Source organism: Chiloscyllium plagiosum, unplaced genomic scaffold, assembly GCF_037043375.1.
Source record: "Chiloscyllium plagiosum isolate Xiang-an unplaced genomic scaffold, Cpla_swu_hap1 HiC_scaffold_5, whole genome shotgun sequence".
Taxonomy (NCBI): Eukaryota; Metazoa; Chordata; class Chondrichthyes; order Orectolobiformes; family Hemiscylliidae; genus Chiloscyllium; species Chiloscyllium plagiosum.
Genome location: NW_028270143.1, coordinates 44224266 through 44246462, shown reverse-complemented (window position 1 = coordinate 44246462; position 22197 = coordinate 44224266). Strand labels below are relative to the sequence as shown.

The 22197-nt window shown below is 38.7% G+C and overlaps 1 protein-coding gene across 10 annotated transcripts in view; it reads right to left on the bottom strand.

The window, feature by feature from the left end:
• Nucleotides 1-10152: 10152 nt before the first annotated feature.
• The window catches only part of ica1 (islet cell autoantigen 1), a 139433-nt gene continuing 127388 nt past the window's right edge, over nt 10153-22197 (bottom strand). For all 10 annotated transcript variants that reach the window (XM_043689871.2, XM_043689868.2, XM_043689873.2 and 7 more), the window contains 2 exons: nt 13835-13930; nt 10153-10289 (listed from right to left, as the gene is read on the bottom strand). In XM_043689871.2, the coding sequence (XP_043545806.1) occupies nt 10168-10289; nt 13835-13930 (218 nt within the window). In that variant the 3' untranslated portion in view covers nt 10153-10167. The remainder of the gene's footprint in view (nt 10290-13834; nt 13931-22197) is intronic.

Genomic DNA, 22197 nt, shown 5'->3' with positions numbered 1-22197 from the left:
TTATAATAGAAAAAAGCTAAATATTACTTGTTCTAACTTTATATGGAGTAAACTGCACCAGTGTTTCTCCTTTTTATTCACTTTAAATAAGGTCCTTGTAACAACAACCTGTATTTAAATAGTGTCTTTTACAAGGTGAAACTGTGCTTTACAGGCACGCTGTCACACATGTGGCACTCACCCGTACAAAGACATATTAACATGAATAACTAAAAGCTTGGTTAAAGAAGCAAGTTTTACATAACACCTTTAAGAAGCAGAGATAGAGAGGGAAAGGTTTATGGAGTTCCTAAGAGAGGGAATGTAGATTTTAGTGTGTACTTAAGAGAGAAGGTCAAAGAATAAATCCCACATGGGGACAAAACAGCTGAAGAAAATTGAGGAAACACAAGAATCCAAATTGGTGTTTTGCAAAATTGTCAGAAGGCTATACAGCTGGCGAAAGGATAAAAATTAAAGACTGGCACCAGTGTAAGTTACCTAGAATACAGATGACAAGAGGCTTGAATAAGTTGCAGCGTGACAGTGGAAGATATGGAGCTCGTCCAGGACAACATAGATTAATTGAGTGCAGCCTTGAGTGAGGTTGTCTGGGAGGGGGAGGGTGGGTGGGTGGCAGCTTGAAGGTAGTAAAACATATTTGGGGTGAAAAGATTATTGATTTATTTTAGATTTGAACTATCCCAATAGATGTTGAAGTGAATACAGAAGAAAGTTATTTTCATTTCAAGAGTACAGTAAAAGTCTTTCATTCCATTATGCCTCTTTTACAAAATGTATTAAATATAACATTTCTTTGTACCATTATATCTACACCATGACAAAATCTTTTGAGAAAGCAGTGATTTACCTTAATGTTGAGATTCTCAACTGGGAATTCCTGAGCCCCTAGGAGTTCCAAGGCTTTGCCAAAAACATCATCTTTCAAGATTAAAGTAAATGTCCCATTCTACATGCAGTGTCATCAAAAACAGAGGGGTAATCATTTACCAAAATCACTGGTATCCAGTTATTGGTAAATATTAGGCATTGATTTAGAATATAAAAATAGGGAATTGTTCCAGGGACAAATACTCACATAGATACATTGCATGCACTGATCCATCCTTCACAGATTGACTGAAAATGGGCAGCAAGTGGACTTGAAATTTAACTCAGAAGTTTGAAGTTTTACACTCTGACAAAGTATAAGGAGAGGCAATATAGACATAACAGCACAATTCTAAGGAGTGTGCAGGAACTCCAACAGGTTTTCTTTTAAAAATGCTTATCAATTCAGTAATTGTTTAACTGTCTATGTGCTGTGATTGTAAAATACACAAACAGCCAGGTTTTGTGAAAATCACTTAGAGGAGAGAAGATTCTATTTATTGTGCTTAATCCAGTCTGAATAAAAACAATACACCAATTTAAATATACACACACCACAAGTAGTTGCAGATTAGGACAATATGTTATGTGATATTTTGAAGTAGAGTCCAGATTAAAGTTATACAATTTTACAGGTGGATGATTCTGGTGGATCCAGGCTGAATTTGGCTTTCCTTCATGCTTCTCTGACATGGTGATTTAAAGGTGTTGAGAGATGAATTTATGTTTTTATGGAGACAAAAGCTGCTGGATTTAGTTCTTTCAGAATCCAACTATGTTTGCTTGGGAACATCAGCACCTGCAAGACCCCATCCAGGCCCCACACAATCTTAACTTGGATCTAAATTGCTAATCCTTCATTGTTGCTGATTCAGAAGCCTGGGAGGTACTTCCTACATTACCATCGATGCATCTATATCACATGGACTGTAATGGTTTAAGGTGGGTTACTGCCATCTTCTCAAGGGATGAGCAACAGATCTGGCCTTGCCAGCAATGCCCATATTCCGTGAAATGTTTTTAAAAGGTTGTGGAGAAATGCCACTGAACACTGACAGTTTTGTATTATTACCATTGAGATATTGGCCAGGATATTGCATACATTGGATAGTGTGTGGTCTGCAATAATTACATGTTATTGGTCAACAATTGACTAGTGCCTTGCAGTCTATAATCTGTCATTTGTGTAGGACACTAAGAACATGTGTTCTAATAAACTGTTTCCTGAATAGAAAATATTCTCTTAACTCCACATAACAATCCAAATAAAGTAGTGCACCCTATGATGGACAGAATTTGAAAGTAACAGCTACCAGCACAATGTAAAAATGCACTAAGTTTAAAAATATATATACAGGAATTCCTACTTTGAGGAAGGCTTTCAAACTTTTGGTCATCATTTAATTAATTGTCATTTATTAATTGTAGAAATGCATTCAGCGATCCTTTTAAATGTTCTGCAAGTTGTCACACAGATCTGAAATAAAATATTCTAATAATGGTTCACATTATCTAACTGTAACATTGCAAAATAACAGTTGCCTCAGAACAGAAATATCATTCTGTCAACATAGTGACAATGCTCTGCAATTACATTAAATCCTACATGAAAATGATCTATTAAATTCAATCACCATTTTTATCAGTTGAAGTTGAGCCTCGTTCCACAGCCTTGAATTCATCCAAAATGCAACTACCTATTGTCATGTTTATTTGAAGTGTGAAGTGGTGTTTTTTGGTAGGAAGACAAAGGATGGGCAACATAAACAATATATAATTTTAAAAGTATGCATCTACAGTTAACATATATAAAGCTTTGAAGGTCGCAGGACTGGTTAAGATGGCTGCAAAAAAGCACGAAAGATCCTTTGCATTGTAAATAAAAGGAACAGACCATAAAAATAAATTGTACAAAACTATTATATTAGCTTGGATACTGTACAATTTGGAGAATCGTATTTTATGAAGAACGCCAGGAAGAGGCACAGGAGGTTTACTTGAATGGTACCTGGGTTGTTATATTTCAATTATGTGGATAGAATATAGGAGCTGGAATTGTTCTGTTTGATACAGATATTTGGAAATTTAATAGAAATGTTCAAAATGATGAAAGATTTTGATAGAGTAAAGAGGAAGAAACTGGGCCATGTTATTTAACCAAAGGACAGAAATTTAAGATAATTGGCAAAAGAAGGGAAATGAGAATTTATTTGCATGCAGAAATTATGATGATCTGGAATTCACTGCAAGCAAGGATGGTGAAAGCAGATTACTGTAATTGGCAACGTTCAAAAATAATTGGCCGTGTCCTTGAAAAGAAAAAAAATTCTTCTGGGGAAAGAGCAGGAGAGTGGGAATAACTGCAGAGTCCTATGAAAGAGGTGTTACAGGCATGGTGGTTGAATGGATTCCTTCTGTGCTGTATTGTTCTCACATAGATTCAACATGATACAAGTTTTAGCGAGAATAACATTTGAGGCTAAAATATGTGCTACATAATATTACTATCAGAAACATACTACCATGTATATCACTACTTTTTCTGCGCTAAAATAAGGTAGTAAAATTAGTTTAGATTAAAATAAAATACACCATTTACTTGAACCAGTTTCCAGTTCCAAAATGCAATTAGCTGCTGAACAATGGTTGAATCACATGATATATAAACAGATGCTCTAGAAATGAACTGTAAGTGAAATAAGTTATGCTCAACCTATACAGCGCACTGTTGAGAACACATTTGGAATATTATGCATGGTTCTAGTACTTGAAAAAGAAAATGTGTTGGATTGGATTAACTGAAATGACAACTTACAGGTGTTGTGGATTTACAGCATCACTGAAGTACAGACCAGGCCATTGAACCCATCTTGTCTGCACACCTGCTGTCTGAGCATTTCAACTTAGTGCCAATCTGCCTTTTCCCATAACCCTGCGCACGGCTTTTCTTTAAAACAATTTTCGATTCCCTATATGATGCCTAAACTGAACCTGCCTCCACCACATTTCCAGGCAATGCAATTCTAGGCCTGACTACTTTGTGTGAAATTGTTTATTTTTCTCATCTTGCATCTGCTTCTTTTGCAAAACTCTTTTAAACTGTGCCCTCTGGTTTTCAATCCTTTCATAAGCAGGAACAATCTCTGCTTATCTGTTGTCCCAACACTTCAATTTTGAAAACCTGAACAAATCACCAGTCAGCCTCCCCCTTTCCATTGTAATTCCATTGTAATCCCAGCGTCTCCAGTCTTTTTTCATAACTGAAGTGTCCCATTCCAGGAACCAGTGTTGTAAACTTCATCTGCACTCTCTCCAATGCATTCACTGAATTGTGTACACTGTACTCCAGCTGAGGACTAATATCTTGGATAAGTTCAGCCTTGCTTCTGTAATCTACACCCCTATTCACAAAGTCTAAAAAACTGTATGCTTTATTAGAGTTCTTTCTTCCTATTTTGCCACCTTGAATGTCTTTCTACATACACATTCAGGGCTCTGTGCTCCTGCACACCTTTCACAATAGTACCTTTATTTTATGTTATCTCTCCATGTTCTTTGCACCAAAGATCGAGGTACATCACCTAACACCTCTCCACATTAAGCATTATTTGTCACCGATCCACCCACTTCACCAACATAACAATACCCCTTTGAAGAAGTTCTGTACTATCCACCTCACCTCTTATAGTTCTCCCAAGTTTTGTCATCTGTAAACTTTGAAATCTTGATTCATTTTCATTATATATAAAAATAAAGGGTCCAAACACCAACCCTTTAGAAATGCTACTACAAATCTTTCGGCTCAAAAAAACCATTTATCATTAATTTGTTTCCTATTCCTTAGCCATTTTTATATCCATATTGCCACTGTCCCTTTTATTCCTTGAGCTATATGTTCTTCCCAATTTTGTGGCTTGTTTGGGATCCTCCAAACTGTTATGACAAGAGGTAAACCCTCCTGCTTAACTTAAACCAGCAACACAAAATAAATTTATCCCGTGCAGTAATCTGAAAATGTGAGGTGTCAAGAACTATTTAAAGTAAAAATTAACAACTTTATTTCTTAAAGTATAACAGAGAATAATTAACTAACAACTATTTACAACTCCTTCCTCTAATCTATCTTTTACTTTCCCCTCTAAATACTGGTCTGATAAAAATCCCGATTAAGATTAGTTTTCGGTTTTTCTCTGTATTCCTGTCTCCTTTTCTTCTTGGGGATTCTGCTTCACAGATTACTGATCAATAAAGGTACCTTTAAGAGAGCTATTTTTCAACAGTCTTTATATGCTGGTGGCTCGGCCATTCTCCTCCCAACTGTCCAAGTTTCCCTGGTCTTATACCCCCAAAGCATCGGATTGTGTCATTTGCTTTTAAAATTGTCAATATACTCCATTCAAACTTGATGCTAGGTTGGTATTTTGGGGTGTAATTTAAACTGATCAGCCAAATTTGAATTTGTTTTTGTCTCCAGGCAACCAGCTAATCGAGCTGTTTGACCGAATGTCACATTTGTTTTTCAGAACACTTACTGCTGTCAGGTAGCTTTGCTAGCTTTTAACTTTTAAAGGTATAGTACACCCATATCTTCATAACACACTGCATCAAACGTCTTACAGATGTCCAACCATAGCATTCTCCTCACCAACCCTCAATGAATCACTTCAAAAAATACCTCAAACAAGTTAATTAGACATGATTTTCCCTTAACAAATCCATGCCAAGTCTGAATCAATCACATTTTTCCATGTGCCTATTAACTTTCCTCACAATTGAAATTAAACTGATTGGTTTGTCTTTGCTGGGCTGATCTGCACAACCATTTTGAACAAGGGTATAATGTTTGCAATTCACCAATCCTCCAGTGCCACCCTTAAAACCATGATGTTTGAAAGATCATGGCTAGCATCTCTGCAATTTCAACTCTCACTTTCTTCGATAACCATGGATACATCTCATGCGGTTCCAGTGAATTATCAACTTTAGGTACTGACAGCTTTTCCATACCTTGTCCCTATCAATTTTAAACCCTTCTCATGACTGTGTTACCTCCTCTATTACTATGGGCTGGGCAGTACCTACCTCATAGATAAGACAGGTCCAAAGTATTCCATTAACAGCTCAGCCGTGTCTCTTGCCTTTTTGGTCCCCAATCAGTCACTGGGCAGCATGCTGGCTCAGTGGTTAGCACTGCTGCCTCACAGCGCCAGGGACCCAGGTTCAATTCCAGCCTCAGACGACTGTGTGGAGTTTGCACATTTTCCCTGTGTCTGCGTAGGTTTCCACCAGGAAAGTTGTTTCCTCCCACTGTCCAAAAAATGTGGGGGTTAGGTGAATTTGCTATGCTAAATTGCCCATAATGTTCAGAGATGTGTAGGTAAGGTGCATTATTCAGGAGTAAACATAGGATATTAGGGTGGGCGATTGGGTCTGGGTGGGTTGCTCTTCAGAGGGTCAGTATGAACTTGTTGGGCCGAAGGGCGTTTCCACACTGTAGGGATTCTCTGATTCTCCTCATCTAACCACCCTTTTACTTTTGATGTAGTTATAGAGGACTTTGGGATTTCCTTTTATGTTAGTTTCTAGTAAATTTTTAATAATGCTTCTTAGCATTTCTTATTTGCTTTTTCTTATCCCTTTTCTATTCAGGTTGGTTCTCAGCTGTATTTACTACCTGATGCCTGTAATAAGCATACTTTTCTTTAACTTAATTTCTGCATCATTCAGGATATTCTGGATTTATTTATCCTACTTTTCCCTTTTAATCATGCCCAATTTTAATTTGCTTTAAGTCTAGCTGACCCAGCTCACTCCTGCTCAATGGATGTTGACTGTCTGCCAGTTGATCATTCTCCCTCTGGCCTGACCAAAGTGATTTACTACCATTGCCCTAAAGCTTATAATTCAATGATTACTGTCACACTAAATGTTCATTCACAGTGATTTCATCTTCTTGTCTAAGTTATTCCCAAGAACCACGTTCAGCTGTGTCTCCTTTCCTGCTGGACTGCACATACATCACTGAAGGTATCCTCCACCATAACACTCAACAATGGAGCCCCCAAGCTTGCGTTCTCAGCCCCCTACTGTTCTCCTTGTACACCCATGACTGTGTATCAAATTCTGAATGAGCAATTCTGCAAGGTCACTGATGACACCACTGTGGTAGGTCAGATATCAAACAATGACAAGTCAGAATACAGAAGGGAGATAGAGTGCTTGGTGTCATTGTGCAGTGAGAACAACCACTCTCCCAACGTCAGCAAAACCAAAGAACTGATCATTGACTTCAGAAAGAAGGGAGGAAAGAACACCTCATCTACATCAACACAGCTGAGGTTGACAGCATCAAGTTCCTACGAATGACGATAACCAACAACCTGTCCTGTATTTCCCATGTAGATGTGGCAATCAAGAAGGCATAATAATGCCTCTTCTTCCTCAGGCAGCTCAGGAAATTTGGCATGTCCAATAGGTCCCTCACCAACTTTCACAGACGCACTACAGAAAGCATACAGTTCGGATGCATAACTACCTGGTATGGCAATTGCTCTGTCCAGGACCGTAAGAAACTACAGAATGTTGTGTGCGAAGCACAGACGATCATGGAAGTCAAGCTTCCAGCCATGGACTCCATTTACATGGCCGTTGCCACGGAAAGGCTGCCAACATCATCAAAGACCCATCACACCTGAATAATACTCTCCTACAACTTCCATCAGGCAGAAGATACAGAAGCTTGAAGACATGCACTAACAGGTTCAAGGACAGCTTATTCCCTGAAATTATTAGATTGATGAATGGATACTCTAATTTTAAATAATGCTGATCTTGCTAATGTTGATCTTGCCTCGCACTCTGTCGAGGTTTTTTTTCACCCTATTATCTGAAAGTCCTTGCTTTCTATGATCTGCCTGTACTGCTCGTAAATGAAACTTTTCACTGTACTTAGGTACACGTGACAATAAATCAATCAATCAATTTACTGCTGGACAAAATTCTCTTGAACACCATCTTGGAATGCTTGTCCTTCTCTGATTCTAATATTATCATTAATTACTTGCATATCGACTAGAATAAAGTCCCACATTGGAAACTAATTTATAATGTTTAATCTTTGCAAATTTGTTCCACTATATCATCCCCACTAACTGGTGGTCTATATATTACATTGAACAATTGCCATCCTTTTTATTCCTTAGCTCTAGCCGAATCAATTTATTCCTTGAACCCTCCAAAACATTCTCTATTTACAGTCACGCAATACTCTGAGCCAGAATCACTGCTCCTCCTTTTTTCCCTTTCCTAGCTTTCCCAAACACCTTGTAACCAGGAATATTTAAAATACAGATCTGTCTTTCCTTAAGACAAGTGCCTGTTATTCCCACATCATAATCTTACAAGGTAATATGTACTTGTAAATCCAGTTTTATTAACTATACTCATACATCCACATGCAAGCAATGTAACACTGATTTAAACTCAGTACGTTCTTACTTGCTCTAATTTCACTTACTATTCTCTATCTTGGTGCTATTTGCCTCCCCTAGCACTTCATGAAACCTTTGGAAGACCCTGAAATTCCAATTTACAATGACTTCTGTTTAATCCCTGGCAGCACACTGATCACATGAGACAAAGCCAGGAAAGCTAATGCTACCCTGAAATTTGATCTGCAGCCTAATTTTCATCATTTTGGTGGGTGGTCTTTTATGTCTCCACATGCAGTTTTATATATTTGAAGGAAGTAATATTTGACCACTCGTCTCTCCAGAACTTGACTTTGATTAGTGCTATGACAAGTGGGTGAAGCAACAATTAAAAATACTTACGCTTTGCTGGTGACGACAGAGGGAAGTGAAGAATTGAGAGTGAATTCTCACCTATTCTCCTGAGTGATAATCAATTCCTCAGCAGCTCCAACCACGAAGCTCAGATTTATACATGAAAAAGGATCAACACTTGTTTTGGAAAGCTGTCAGGAAAGCTAATTACATCAATAGTGTAATACCAATATCCAATTACTGATGGTTGCAGAACATTACAACCCAACATTTCATCCTGTTTCTTTTGTTACTTGCCTAGAAAATATGTATAAGTTTCTACCACACATCTCACTCTGAAAAAGGTATCAATGATATAATCTTTGCCGTGCAGAGAAAATTTTGCATTGGGAATTGCTGCTGAGCATGCATGCCATGATTTGGAGGGGCCGGTGTTGAACTGGGGTGGACAAAGTTAAAAATCACACAAAACCAGGTTATAATCAACAGGTTTGTTTGGAAGCACTAGCTTTTGGAGCGCTGCTCCTTCTTCAACCACCTGATGAAGGAGCAATGCTCCAAAATTTGTGCTTCCAAATAAACCTGTTGGACTATAAACTGGTGTTGTGTGCTTTTGAGCATGTATGTGGCACTCACCAAAGAAACTGTGGTCAATATAATTGAAAAAAATACATTGAAAAAAAATCGAAAATGAAAAATCCAATTTTCATCCTGTGACTCAGAAATTGGCCAAATTTTGGAAAGCAATGTTGGACTTGCTTCACATCAGATTTTGACAACATGTTCAATTTCTATCAATGTTGATACTGCATGTATTGATATTGATACTGAGCCTGGTGCTACAATTACTCCTATCTCATAATTTTCTTCAGAAATAAACTATAAAGCTCAATGAGTTACCTCAAAGAAAAGCCTGTAATGAAATTGGTTTTTTACTACTGCAAATATTTAGAGAACAAAATAAAGTTCAGAAGGTGACCCATTATGCAACGTGGTTGGAGAAGATTAACCAAAAAAGATGCCACATTGTACACATTTTATGAAGTAGCAATTATCACATTTATAGCTAATCATGATAAATGATTTTTAAAAAAATTCCACTTTGTAACTGAGGGTGGATAAGGAGATATGGTCAGTCTGGAAGAAGAGAGAGTCCACAGGATAAGGGTGAGCCTTAATTGGAAAATGGCCTCATTACATTGCTGCATTCTTTAGGAATTCAGCATGTTTACTCTTGTAGAAAATAAAATAAACACAGTATGCTTATTTAGACCAAAAAACACTTAACTGCTCTCTACTTTTTTTTGGCAATAAGACATCAAAACTTACAGATTTATTTTTTTTTAAACAGATTTTCAGTTCCTGTGCTGATAAAAACGCTGGACCATTTTCATAGCAGTTTCCATTCTGACTGAAATATTAGAAAATTAGGCTCTAGTACTCAAGTGATAGATTTACTAAAGATTACAATATTATAGTCGTGATTACAGACAATTGGATATTTAGGTATGTGTCATGCATTAAGAAGTTCATGCTGTTTGTCAGTTCGTCCAATAGCATCTGGGTTTGATAATGGGTCCAAATCAGCAAAAAGATTAAACCACGTAGACAGGTCAGTTGGGTTTTTCTGAGCAGCTGTAAATACAAAAATTAACTGTGTTATCACATTGTCTGACAAAACATGTCAAAGCTAACTTATTATAAAACCAGATTCAGAACTGTAATGTTGAACTTTTAACTTTATTTCTTTACTTTTCTACCTTATACCTAAGATTTTGTATCGAGGTACCTTTGTATTTAAGATGGTGCTACAGAATGGTAACTTTATATGCTTTTCACTGTATTCCTGTATCCCTGAACTTCAGTAAACGTGAAAATAAAATCTAATTCTAACATGACAAAACATCAACTGCATTATGGCATAAATTAAACTGTGTACAGTACAACCAACCTGCATTACATTCAGCACTTGATAATAATAGATTCAGGTCACCAGTGAGGACAAATTCAGGAACAGAACACATTGCATTATATATACATTATAGAGTCATAGAGATAAACAGCAGAAAAACAGACCTTTCAGTCCATGTCGACCAGATATCCTAAATAAATCTAGTCCCATCTGCCAGCATTTGGCCCATATCCCTTTAAACCCTTCCTATTCATATACACATCCAGACGTCTTTTAAATATTGCAATTGTACCAGCCTCCACCACTCCTCTGGCAGCTCATTCAATACACGCACCACAGTCTGCGTGAAAAAGGTGCCCCTTAGGTCCCTTCTAAATCTTTCCACTCTCACCTTAAACCTATGCCCTCTAGTTCTGGTCTCCCCCACCCCAGGGAAAAGACCTTGTGTATTTACCCTATCCATGCCCCTCATGATTTTATAGACCTCTACAAAGTCATCTCTCAGGTTCCAATGCTTCAGGGAAAATAACCCCAGCCTATTCACCCTGTTACTCAAACTCTCCGACCCGCAACATCCTCGTAAATCTTTTCTGAACCCTTTCTAGTTTCAAAACATCCTATGTACTCATGTTTCAAACATGAGAAATATTGTAATAAATGACAGCTGTTCTCATTACTGAACAAACTCCACACAGTGCATGAAATAAGTTTTGGGGTTTCAATATAATAAGATAAAAATGCTGAATCTTTGCCCTGCCTCTGTAAGCCTAATGAAACTTGCATTATATATTCACCATTTCTAATGCATTTGTTTGCAATCATTCAGAATACCATGATATATGACAGGAATAAAATGGGAAACACATAACAAATCTGTGATGAACAAGGCTGTTAATGCTGTGATATCTCCCATCCAATCATAAGAAATTATTTTACTACTTACACCTCACTGACCTACATTGTCTTCTGGTCTGGGAATGCCTCTGTGAAAATTCTCATCCTAGTGTTCAAATTCATGCATGGTGTCACCCCTGCTAGCTGTGTAACCACCTATAGCCCGATATCCCTCTTAAAACTCTATATTCCTTCAACTCTGCCCTCTTGGGAATCCCCAAATGTTCCCCATCATTGGTTGCTGTGCATTCAGCTAAGTCCCCAATGCTAACAGTTCACATTACAGAACAGGAAGTACTGGAGGTCTTAGAAAACAAAAAGGTGAATAAAATCTCCAGAACATGATCAAGTGTATCCCAGGATGTTGTGGGAAGTTAGGGAAGAAAATGCAGGGCCCCTAGCAGAAATATTTGTATCATCTATAACCACAGCTGAGGTGTTGGAGAACAGGAGGGTGGCTAACGTTGTGTCTTTACTGAAGAAAGGCAGTAAGGGTGAGCCTGGGAACGACAGACCTGGGAGCCTGGCATCGGCAGTGGATAAGTTGTTGGAGGTGATTCTGAAAGATAGATTTTACATTCATTTTGAGAGGCAACGACTGATTAGACATAGTCAGCATGGCTTTGTGTGAGGGAAGTCTATAATTACCTTATATTACAACGGGATCTTGATCAGATGGGCCAATGGGCTGAGGAGTGGCAAATGGATTTTAATTTAATTAAATGCGAAATGCTGCATTTTAGGATAGCAAATCTTAGCAGGACTTATACACTTAATGGTAAGGTCCTAGGGAGCATTGCTGAACAAAGAGATCTTGGAGTGCAGGTTCATAGCTCCTTGAAAGTAGAGTCACAGGTAGATAGGATAGTGAAGAAGACGTTTGATATGCTTTCCTTTATTGGTCAGAGTATTGAGTACAGGAGTTGGGAGGTCATGTTGCGGCTGTACAGGACATTGGTTAGGCCACTGTTGGAATATTGCATGCAGTTCTAGTCTCCTTCCTATTGGAAGGATGTTGTGAAACTTGAAGGAGTTCAGAAAGGATTTACAAGGATGTTGGAGGGTTTAAGCTATAGGGAGAGGCTGAACAGGCTGGGTTGTTTTTCCTGGAGTGTCAGAGACTGAGGGGTGACCTTATAGAGGTTTACAAAATTATGAGGGGCATGGATAGGATAAATAGACAAAGTCTTTTCCCTGGGGTGGGGGAGTCCAGAACTAGAGGGCATAGGTTTAGTGTGAGAGGGGAAAGATATAAAAGAGACTTAAGGGGAAACTTTTACATGCAGAGGGTGCTACGTGTATGGAATGAGCTGCCAGAGGAAGTGGTGGAGGCTGGTACAATTGCAACATTTAAAAGGGATCTAGATGGGTATGAATAGGAAGGGTTTGGAGGGAAATGGGCCAGGTGCTCAAAGGCAGGACTAGATTGGGTTGGGATACCTGGTTGGCTTAGACAAGTTGGACCGAAAGATCTGTTTCCGTGCTGTACATCTGTACGACTCTATGACTCTATTAATGAGAGCAGAATGGTAGATGATGTTTAGATGGATTTTAGTAAAGCCTTTGACAAAGTTTGCATTAGTATAGTTAGATCACTTGGGATTTATGTACTTACCCAAATGTTTTTTTAAACGTTGTGACTGTACTTGTATCCACCACTTCCTCTGGCAGTTCATTCCACACACAAACCATTCTCAGTTTTAAAAAGGAAATGAGGGGCACCGTTTTTACACACTCCTCTCACCTTAAAAAGTATGCCCTCTAATTTTGAACTCCCCCACCCCAGGGAAAAGACCTTTGCTATTCATCTTATCTATGCCCCTCATGATTTTATAAATGCTTGTAAGGTTACCCCTTAACCTCCTATGCTCCAGTGAAAAAAGTCCCAGCCTATCCAGAGATATTTTCATAACTCAAAACCTCCATTCACAGTTGTATATTTTACTGTTTTATAAATGCAATTGTTATTGAAAATGTATAACCAAAAATAAATTAGAACTATAAAAACGATAACAGCTTGAAGTTCTGAATGATTCCTTCCTCAGAGTATTAGGAATTGAACATTTGTGTAGCATTCTCGCTCTCCAAATTCAGATAACCTATTCAAAAGTATTAACTGATATAAATGGGATATTTTGGACAATTAACCAGATTCAAAACCAGTAATGGTCCAGCTGTAAATGGTATTTGCCATCATTAAACTTCACTTTTACTGGGAACATGTAGCATGGATGCAGGAATAAAGAGGGAAAAAAATAAGCATAGCAGATATAACCATAAATACCAATGCACCCTAATTTATTATATGAAAAGGTTAATCAAAATGATGATTACTAATGTCACTTTTTAGTGGAAGGACAGATGATGTGATTACCTTTGAATGGATTCTTATTGATGTTTTCGATCAATCCATTTATTTGTTCTGTAGTTTGGGATGTAGGCTGAGAACTACCACCAGCTGCTGCCCAACCTAAAATTCAGATCAAAATATTAGCGGATATGCAACAATGATTGATTTTTATTCATTCATGGGATGGAGGCATTGTGGACCTCCATTTATTGTTGATCCCAAGTTGCCATTGAAAATGTGGAGGAGTGCTACTTTCTTGAAGTGGTGCTGCCATTTAGTGTGGGTAGGCACATGTCATTAGAGAGTGAATCCCAGAGTTTTGACCAGGACTTTGCTATCTTACGGGTTTAATCGAATTGGCTGAAGACTGGCAGCTGTGATGCTGGTGACTTCTGGAGGAAGCCAAGGTAGAACATCAATAGGCACTTCTGGCTAAAGATTGAGGCAAATGCTTCAGCCTTATGTTTTCTGTTGACGTGCTGATCTCTCTCATCTTTGAGGATAGGAATATTTGTTGGCTGCCATCTCTAGTGTGTTTTTTAATTGGCCACTATCATTCACAACTGGATGTGGCAGGACTTCAATGTTTGTTGGTTGTAAAACTACTTAGTCCTTTCACTTGCTGTTTATACTATTTGACATACAAGCAATCCTGTTTCTGTATCTTTTCCAAGTTTGCCACCTTTCGGTATGCCTATTATTACTCCTGACATGTCCTCCTGCACTCTTTATTTAACCAGTGTTTGATTTCCTGACTTGATGGTAATGGTAGTGAGGAGATATTACAGGCTAAGAGGTTGCAGATTGTACCTCATGGATGTTAAGAGTGGAGTTGCGAAATCAGCTCTAAGTTTGTTCCCTTTAGCCCACTGTCATAATGCCACAGAAAATGATGAAGGGCAGCGTCAATATGAAAACAGGCGGTTTTGCTTTCCGAAGGAATGTTCAATGGTCACTCCTACTAATACACTCATGGGCAGATGAATCTGCAGTAAACAGAATGGCGAAGATGAGGTCAAGCCGGTTTTCCTTCACCACTTATTGCAAACCAAGTCTAGCAGCTATGATTTTAGGATTCAACCAGACAGGTCAGCACTGGTGGTACAGAGTCATTTTTGGTAATAGATTTGAAGTACTTCATCCAGAGTACATTGTGCACTTTTGCCATCCTCAGTGTTTCCCTCCAAATAGTGTTTAACATGGAGGAACACAGAATTTTCAACTGAGCAGGGTGTGGATGTGGTAATCAGCAGGAAATTTCATTGCCCATGCTTGACTGATACAGTGAGACTTTATAAGGTCTAGAGGCAAAGTTGAGGACTGCCTACTGTATAATATGCCATCTTCATCTCTGCTGGATCTGTCTTTTCACTGGGATAGGGCATACTGAAGAATGCTGATATTGTTGTCTGGGTCTTCTAGTGGAATTCAATAGGTGTTTGAGGGATGTGGGCTATGATGGGACTTGTTGCAGAGTTGAGTGAGAGTTCTGGTGAGGTGCATCACAACATTGAGAACATCTCACTCCATCTTGTATATTTCTGATAAGCAGCATGACAATATTCTCACCAGGCAGCAAGTTAGCAAATGACAGCAATTAACACTTATTAAGTTCCTTGGTTGACAGCCTAACTCATCTCATTAATATTATGCTAGAAATCTTACCAAATTCACCCAACAAACCAGACAGTGGGAAAACCTGGTGTGGAAACCTGAGCATGTGCTTGACATGTTGAGCTAGCTGCTTGGTCCAAACAACCTCCATGTTGAACACCAGGCATCGAGAGTTCAGACCACGGTCCATGGACATCAGCCACATGCAGTCTACATCCACTCACACTGACATGTCATTATGTACTGATATCTAAGAACCTTCAAAGCTCTTTGCCAATCTACTTACAGAATGCTTCTACACTTCAATGCTGCATTTAACCACCATCGTGATGCTGCACTCAGAGACATGCACCCAGATCTTGGACTGAAGCTAACTGCATTGCTGGACTCTCACACATTCTGAACTTACCTAGATGCTCACAGCATCCTTGCCTTGTGATGCTTTGCCCCCTCAGCCAGAGATAATAGGCTCATTACTACTGCCTTCTGTGCTGTTTAGCACAGACTTAAAATCATAGTTGTCGGCTGTCCACTGTTAAATCAAGGGAGGCAGCCTTCACTCAGGGTTTCCTAGCCTAATACGTCAAAGGCAACATCTAATACCAGTTAAGAGTGTTGCAGATGGTCATACAGTAGTTTGGACTAGTCAGAATCAGGATCCTCATAAGCGGCCAGGGATCAAATTACAGCACACCAGGTCTTGATTCTTTCTGTCCTATATTGCGCTGGTTTCCTCTGGAATGAGAGGGAGGCAGATATTAAGAGAGATACAAGTGGGTCACAAAGCTGTTGTTGCTGCTTCGGGTGGGCAGGTGACCGGGCAACTGAATAGGTAGCACAGAGGGCACGCAGGTTTAATGGCATTCAGGGGATTGGTGTGGGAGGAAGTAAGTGAGGAAAAATCAATAGTGAGAAGGGTAGAGCATGAGCCTTGGTGGGACGTGGCTACAGTAACGCAGAGACACTGAGCTGAGATTTCAGAAAAAAAAACTGGTGACAATGTGTATCTACCTGTACCACATCGACTGCAGTGGTTCAAGGAGGATCATCATTAGCACTAGCTCAAAGATAATATAGGGTGGCAACATAGACTGACCTTGACAGGAAAGCTCTCATTCCATAAATAAAAATAATTTAAGAAAAATTGAGTGCCATATTTATCTGTGAATTAGTTATTTCATATTTACAGGTTTGACAGCTATCAAAGTATAATCTGAGATTTTCCTTTAAAGAAAAATAATTTCTTGAATATGTTCAAAAAATGCCATTTAACATTGCTAGATCTCTTTAATACATAGCTTTGTCAAAAAACAGTACCTGAGATACAGTTTCACCTAAAGTTCAGATTGATTCAGTCACCTCGATCCATTATAGGATGAAATGATTTAGCCTTCACCCTTTGTAGAGAAGCAGGTTGATTGTAAACAATGGTCTTGTTTCTGTAATCAGCTCTATTAGTAAGCTGTTGTGTAGGAGATTTAGGATGCTGGAGCAACCTTACAATGCCATGGAGTTGTTCCTCATGGACACAAATGGCATGGCATGGGTGGAGTTAAAGGAGAAGAGAGAAACACGTGGCAAGCTAAACAGGAACCTGAAATCTAACTGTGTGAGTATTAGAACTACGTGCAAATGGGTTTGTGCAGTAGACTTCATGGCATAGACATTCAATGATGAAACAGTCATCTTAGAGGAGGCAGTAGTGTGGTGGTAAATTTGCTAGACTAGTAATCCAGAGACACAGCCTAATGTTCTTGGAACATGGGTTCAAATCATCCATGGCAGATGATGAAATTTGAATCCAGTGCAAATCTGGAATTAAAAGCTAACCTAATGGCTACTACATAATCATTGTTGATTGTCACAAAAACCTAGCTTGCTCACTAATGGGATTTAAAGGAAGGAAAGCTACTGTCTTTACATGGTGTGGACCACACCATGAAATGTAGTTGACTCCTAATTGCCATCAGAAATTTCTTAAAGTCATTCAATCCAAGGGCAACTACAGATGGATGATAATTGCCAGTCTTAGAATATCACTCAAAAAAAAGTTGAGTATATCTCTGAATACCATGTACTGCAGTATTTGGACAATATGCAATAAAATGATATAAAGAAAGCCAAGCCTGAAGACAATTCTTCTCCTTGCCTTCTCTTTGACCAGTCTGTCTTGAACCCAGATTCAAGCCGCACAAGAAGAATGACAGCTGTTCACTTCATTAACAATTGCCCTCAATTTTAATGTGCTTTTGAAGAAAATGTGTGATGATTAGAAATCTATTTTAGCACGGCACTATTGGGGATTTTTGCGTATTAGCAAAGAGCTCAAACAACTGTGTGTTTCAACAGGTTAACAGAATAAAGAATCAAAACTGAAACATACAGTCTGAACTAGGAAATGTCAGAATAATTAGTTCAATGCCACACCACATACTGAAGTCGAAGCAAAGAGAGATAAGGAAAGATGGGATTCAGAAAAAAATGACTCAAATACAAAAGCTTTTCTTAGAAGTAATATTTAGTGTTTATAAATTTCCACCAGTAATTAAGATTTGATAACCATGACACCTTGTACTTTTTAAGGCAAAGTTTCAATGCCAGTTTGGCAGTAATTAATATTTTCACACCATTAAAAATGTAACAAAATCGCAATGGACAAACCCCAAGAGATTTTGGTGATTTTAATGTAATTCTATCATGTATGTACTGCAACTTTACACCCTTCCACTATTGAGTCTCTTAGTGAGATCCCTGTTGTGATGAAAAAGCTGGTGGTTCCTGATTTTTCTGCTTAATAGCACATGTGTCTGCCAGATGCTGCTGTCTCATTTGCTCTACTATATTGAATCTGTTGTTTTTACAAGATTTAGGCAAAGATGGTTTCAAAAGGAAATTAGTCTAGTTGTTGTGGCTCAAGGGATCAAGAGATATGGGGGAAGGGCAGGATTTGGTACCGAGCTCGATGTTCAGCTTTTATCGTATTGAATGGCGGATCCAACTTGAGAGGGCAAATGGTCTACTCCTGCTCCAATCTTCTATGTTTCTAAAAGGAGTTTAATAGTTTCTTGACAAATTATCAAATTCACTGGTCACATTAATCAAATTACATTGCTTTAAAGTTCTTTAATTTGACGATTATAGTTCGAAAATATTAAATCAAAATGCATATGGCAAAGAACATTATAGCAAAGCATAAATGTCTTTTGTGTCTTGTTGTTTCAACAATATTCAAATCATAGGGTTGTCACTGGGTTAAATTTTATAAGTTTTGTTGATTCATATCAATGTCACTGTGCAAATAACACATCAAGCAGTGCTAAGAATAATGAGCAAGCATGAAGGAAAACAAATGAGGTTTCTTGTTGATTTATGGTATTGTGCATTAAAGCCCCTGAGGCAAGTTATCAGTAATAACATCCCAGCCCATTAACATTCTCTTGCACCAACAAGTGCATGCAAGGGGTTTAAACAGCAGGTAGCTAACCCTACCTGCCAGTAATCAGTATATTTTTATTCAATATTGTTTTATTCACTATATCAGCAAATATAAATACAATTTAGTTTTTCTCTCTATGAAATATGATCTGTACAATATTATGCAGAGTGCATTTGGCTTTATTGCTTGAAATATATGCAGCTATAAACCACCAGTGAATCCTCCAAAAAGATATTCTGCATCACTATTAATATGTCAATTTGTGTATGAAAGCAAACAGCTTGCTCAGCAACCCAGAATTTCTAATCAGATTTAATGAGGCTGGATTCAAAATTTATGAGGATACAGACATTTACTTTCATAACTAGGCAATTAAATTCACTCTGAACTATGAGGGCTAAGAAGGACAACAACACATTTGTAGCACTCACATGTTATGAGCCAAGAGTTTAAAACAAATGTTATAATGCGAAATGTAACATTTGGACAGGAGTTTCAAGACCAGCAACAAATATACATCTAAGCTGGAAAGATTCTTCACATGTTTGAGAGTACATCTGAAAACTGGGAGCAAAAGGCCTATAATTTTACAATGGGTGCTCTCAGAATACAAATATATCCCACATTTGCCATCTCTCACCACTACTGCTAACTAGTTGATTTTAAAGCAAAGAAAAACACAGGAGAAGTGAAAGGAAATCTTGGTGCTCCAACCTTCAGTGGGGTGATTGAAATAGCAGAGTTGGGGTCACAGATTTGGCAAACTTGGAGGCGAAAAAGCAGATTAATGACATCTCCAGATTAAGTTTCAGGCCGGAAGGGCAATGGTTTACCTACCTGCCTCACCCAGTGAGACTTTTAACTGACTTCAGCAAGGCCTGATTGACAATAGATTTGGTTTTCTGCACCTTAAGGGGTCAGTGCAAGTCTCTTGCTAAATTTGCAACTGGCTTAGACTCCCCACCTCCTACACGTTATCCCATCTGAGATTATTCACAATGGCAAAAGCATTTCTATTCATTCTGTTATTTTACTGTAACAAAGGGGAAAACACATTCTAAACTTTATTTCCTTCTTGTAACAAACTTAGCACGCAACTTTTGTTTTTCTTCCCTTGTCTCTGTGAATGCGCCTTGCCTTATTTTTCACCCACAGAGTGGACCAATCAACTCTGGCCTCTATCAAGGCTGTAAAGATTATCCATATTCTTGTGTTGATAATTCCAGTAATTGGCTGCACAATGCTGGATGTGGTCCTGATAGACGTCTTCATCAAAATCAACCTTCTTGTAAATGGTCTTTAATTCATTTCTGAATAGCCAGGATTGCCAGAAAAGGTGAACATCATGACTACTTTCAACCTAGAGTTCACCACTTCTTATTCATACTCGTCTTTGGTAGAATCAAAAGAATGAAATTAAATTCAGTCTGTTCATTTAATTTCTCTTGGAAGGTTATTTCGATTCTCCAACTGGGCCGAAGGACAGAGAAATGCATGTAACCTTCCAGAGTCACTGTTCAGACTGCATCAGTTATAATTACACTGGGCAATTCACATTCAGCTTCTTTCACCCTCTCCATAAGGTAGCACATCACTTGTCCTCCAGATACCACAGGACCGATCAGGGATTCTAAGAGAAAAACTTATTTGACATTTTGACAGCTTTTACTTTTTGTTATGAATTGTAACTGTAAATTGGAAAGGGTATAATAAATGCATCAACTATACCACTGGCAAACATAATAGAGTCATAGAGATGTACAGCATGGAAACAGACCCTTCGGTCCAACCCGTCCATGCCGTCCAGATATCCCAACCCAATCTAGTCCCACCTGCCAGCACCTGGTCCATATCCCTCTAAACGCTTCCTATTCATATAGCCATCCAAATGCCTCTTAAATGTTGCAATTGTACCAGCCTCCATCACTTCCTCTGGCAGCTCATTCCATACACATACCACCCTCTGCGTGAAAAAGTTGTCCCTTAGGTCTCTTTTATAACATTCCCCTCTCACCCTAAACCTATGCCCTCGAGTTCTGGATTCCCCAACCCCAGGGAAGAGCTTTTGTATATTTATCCTATCCATGCCCCTCATAATTTTGTAAACCTCTATAAGGTCACTCCTCAGCCTCCGACGATCCAGGGAAAACAGCCCCAGCCTGTTCAGCCTCTCCCTATAGCTCAGATCCTCCAACCCTGGCAACATTCTTTTCTGAATCCTTTCAAGTTTCACAACATCTTTCCGACAGGAAGGAGACCAGAATTGCACGCAATATTCCAACAGTGGCCTAACTTATGTTCTGTACAGCCGCAACATGACCTCCCAATTCCTGTACTCAATACTCTAACCAATAAAGGAAAGCATACCAAACACCTTCTTCACTATCCTATCTACCTGCGACTTCATTTTTTCTCTCTCCCATCTTTTTAAGAAAGGTGGGAGAGAGAAAGCAGGAAATTATAGACCAGTTAGTCTGACCTCAGTGGTGGGAAAGATGCTGGAATTTATTATAAAGGATGAAATTACGACACATCAGGATAGTAGTAACAGGATAGGTCAGAGTCAGCATGGATTTATGAAGGGGAAATAATGCTTGACTAATCTTCTGGAATTTTTTGAGGATGTAACTCTGAAGATAGATGAGGGAGATCCAGTAGACGTAGTGTACCTGGACTTTCAGAAAGCTTTGGATAAAGTCCCACATAGGAGGTTAGTGAGCAGAATTAAGGCGCATGATATTGGGGGCAAAGTACTAACTTGGATTGAAAGTTGGTTGGCTGACAGGAAACAAAGAGTAGTGATAAATGGCTTCATTTCGGAATGGCAGGCAGTGACCAGTGGGGTACTGCAGGGATCAGAGCTGGGACCGCAGCTTTTTACAATATATATTAATGATATAGAAGATGGCATTAGTAATAACATTAGCAAATTTGCTGATGGTACTAAGCTGGGTGGCAAGGTGAAATGTGAGGAGGATGTTAGGAGATTACAGGATGACCTGGACAAGTTAGGTGAGTGGTCAGATGCATGGCAGATGCAGTTTAATGTGGATCAATGTATGGTTATCCACTTTGGTGGCAAGAACAGGAAGGCAGATTACTACCTAAATGGAATCAATTTAGGTAAAGGGGCAGTAGAAAGAGATCTGGGTGTTCTTGTACACCAGTCAATGAAGGCAAAGTTGCAGGTACAGCAGGTAGTGAAGAAAGCTAATAGCATACTGGCCTTCATAACAAGAGGGATTGAGTATAGAAGCAAAGAGGTTCTTCTGCAGTTGTACAGAGCCCTGGTGAGACCACACCTGGAGTACTGCGTGCAGTTCTGGTCTCCAAATTT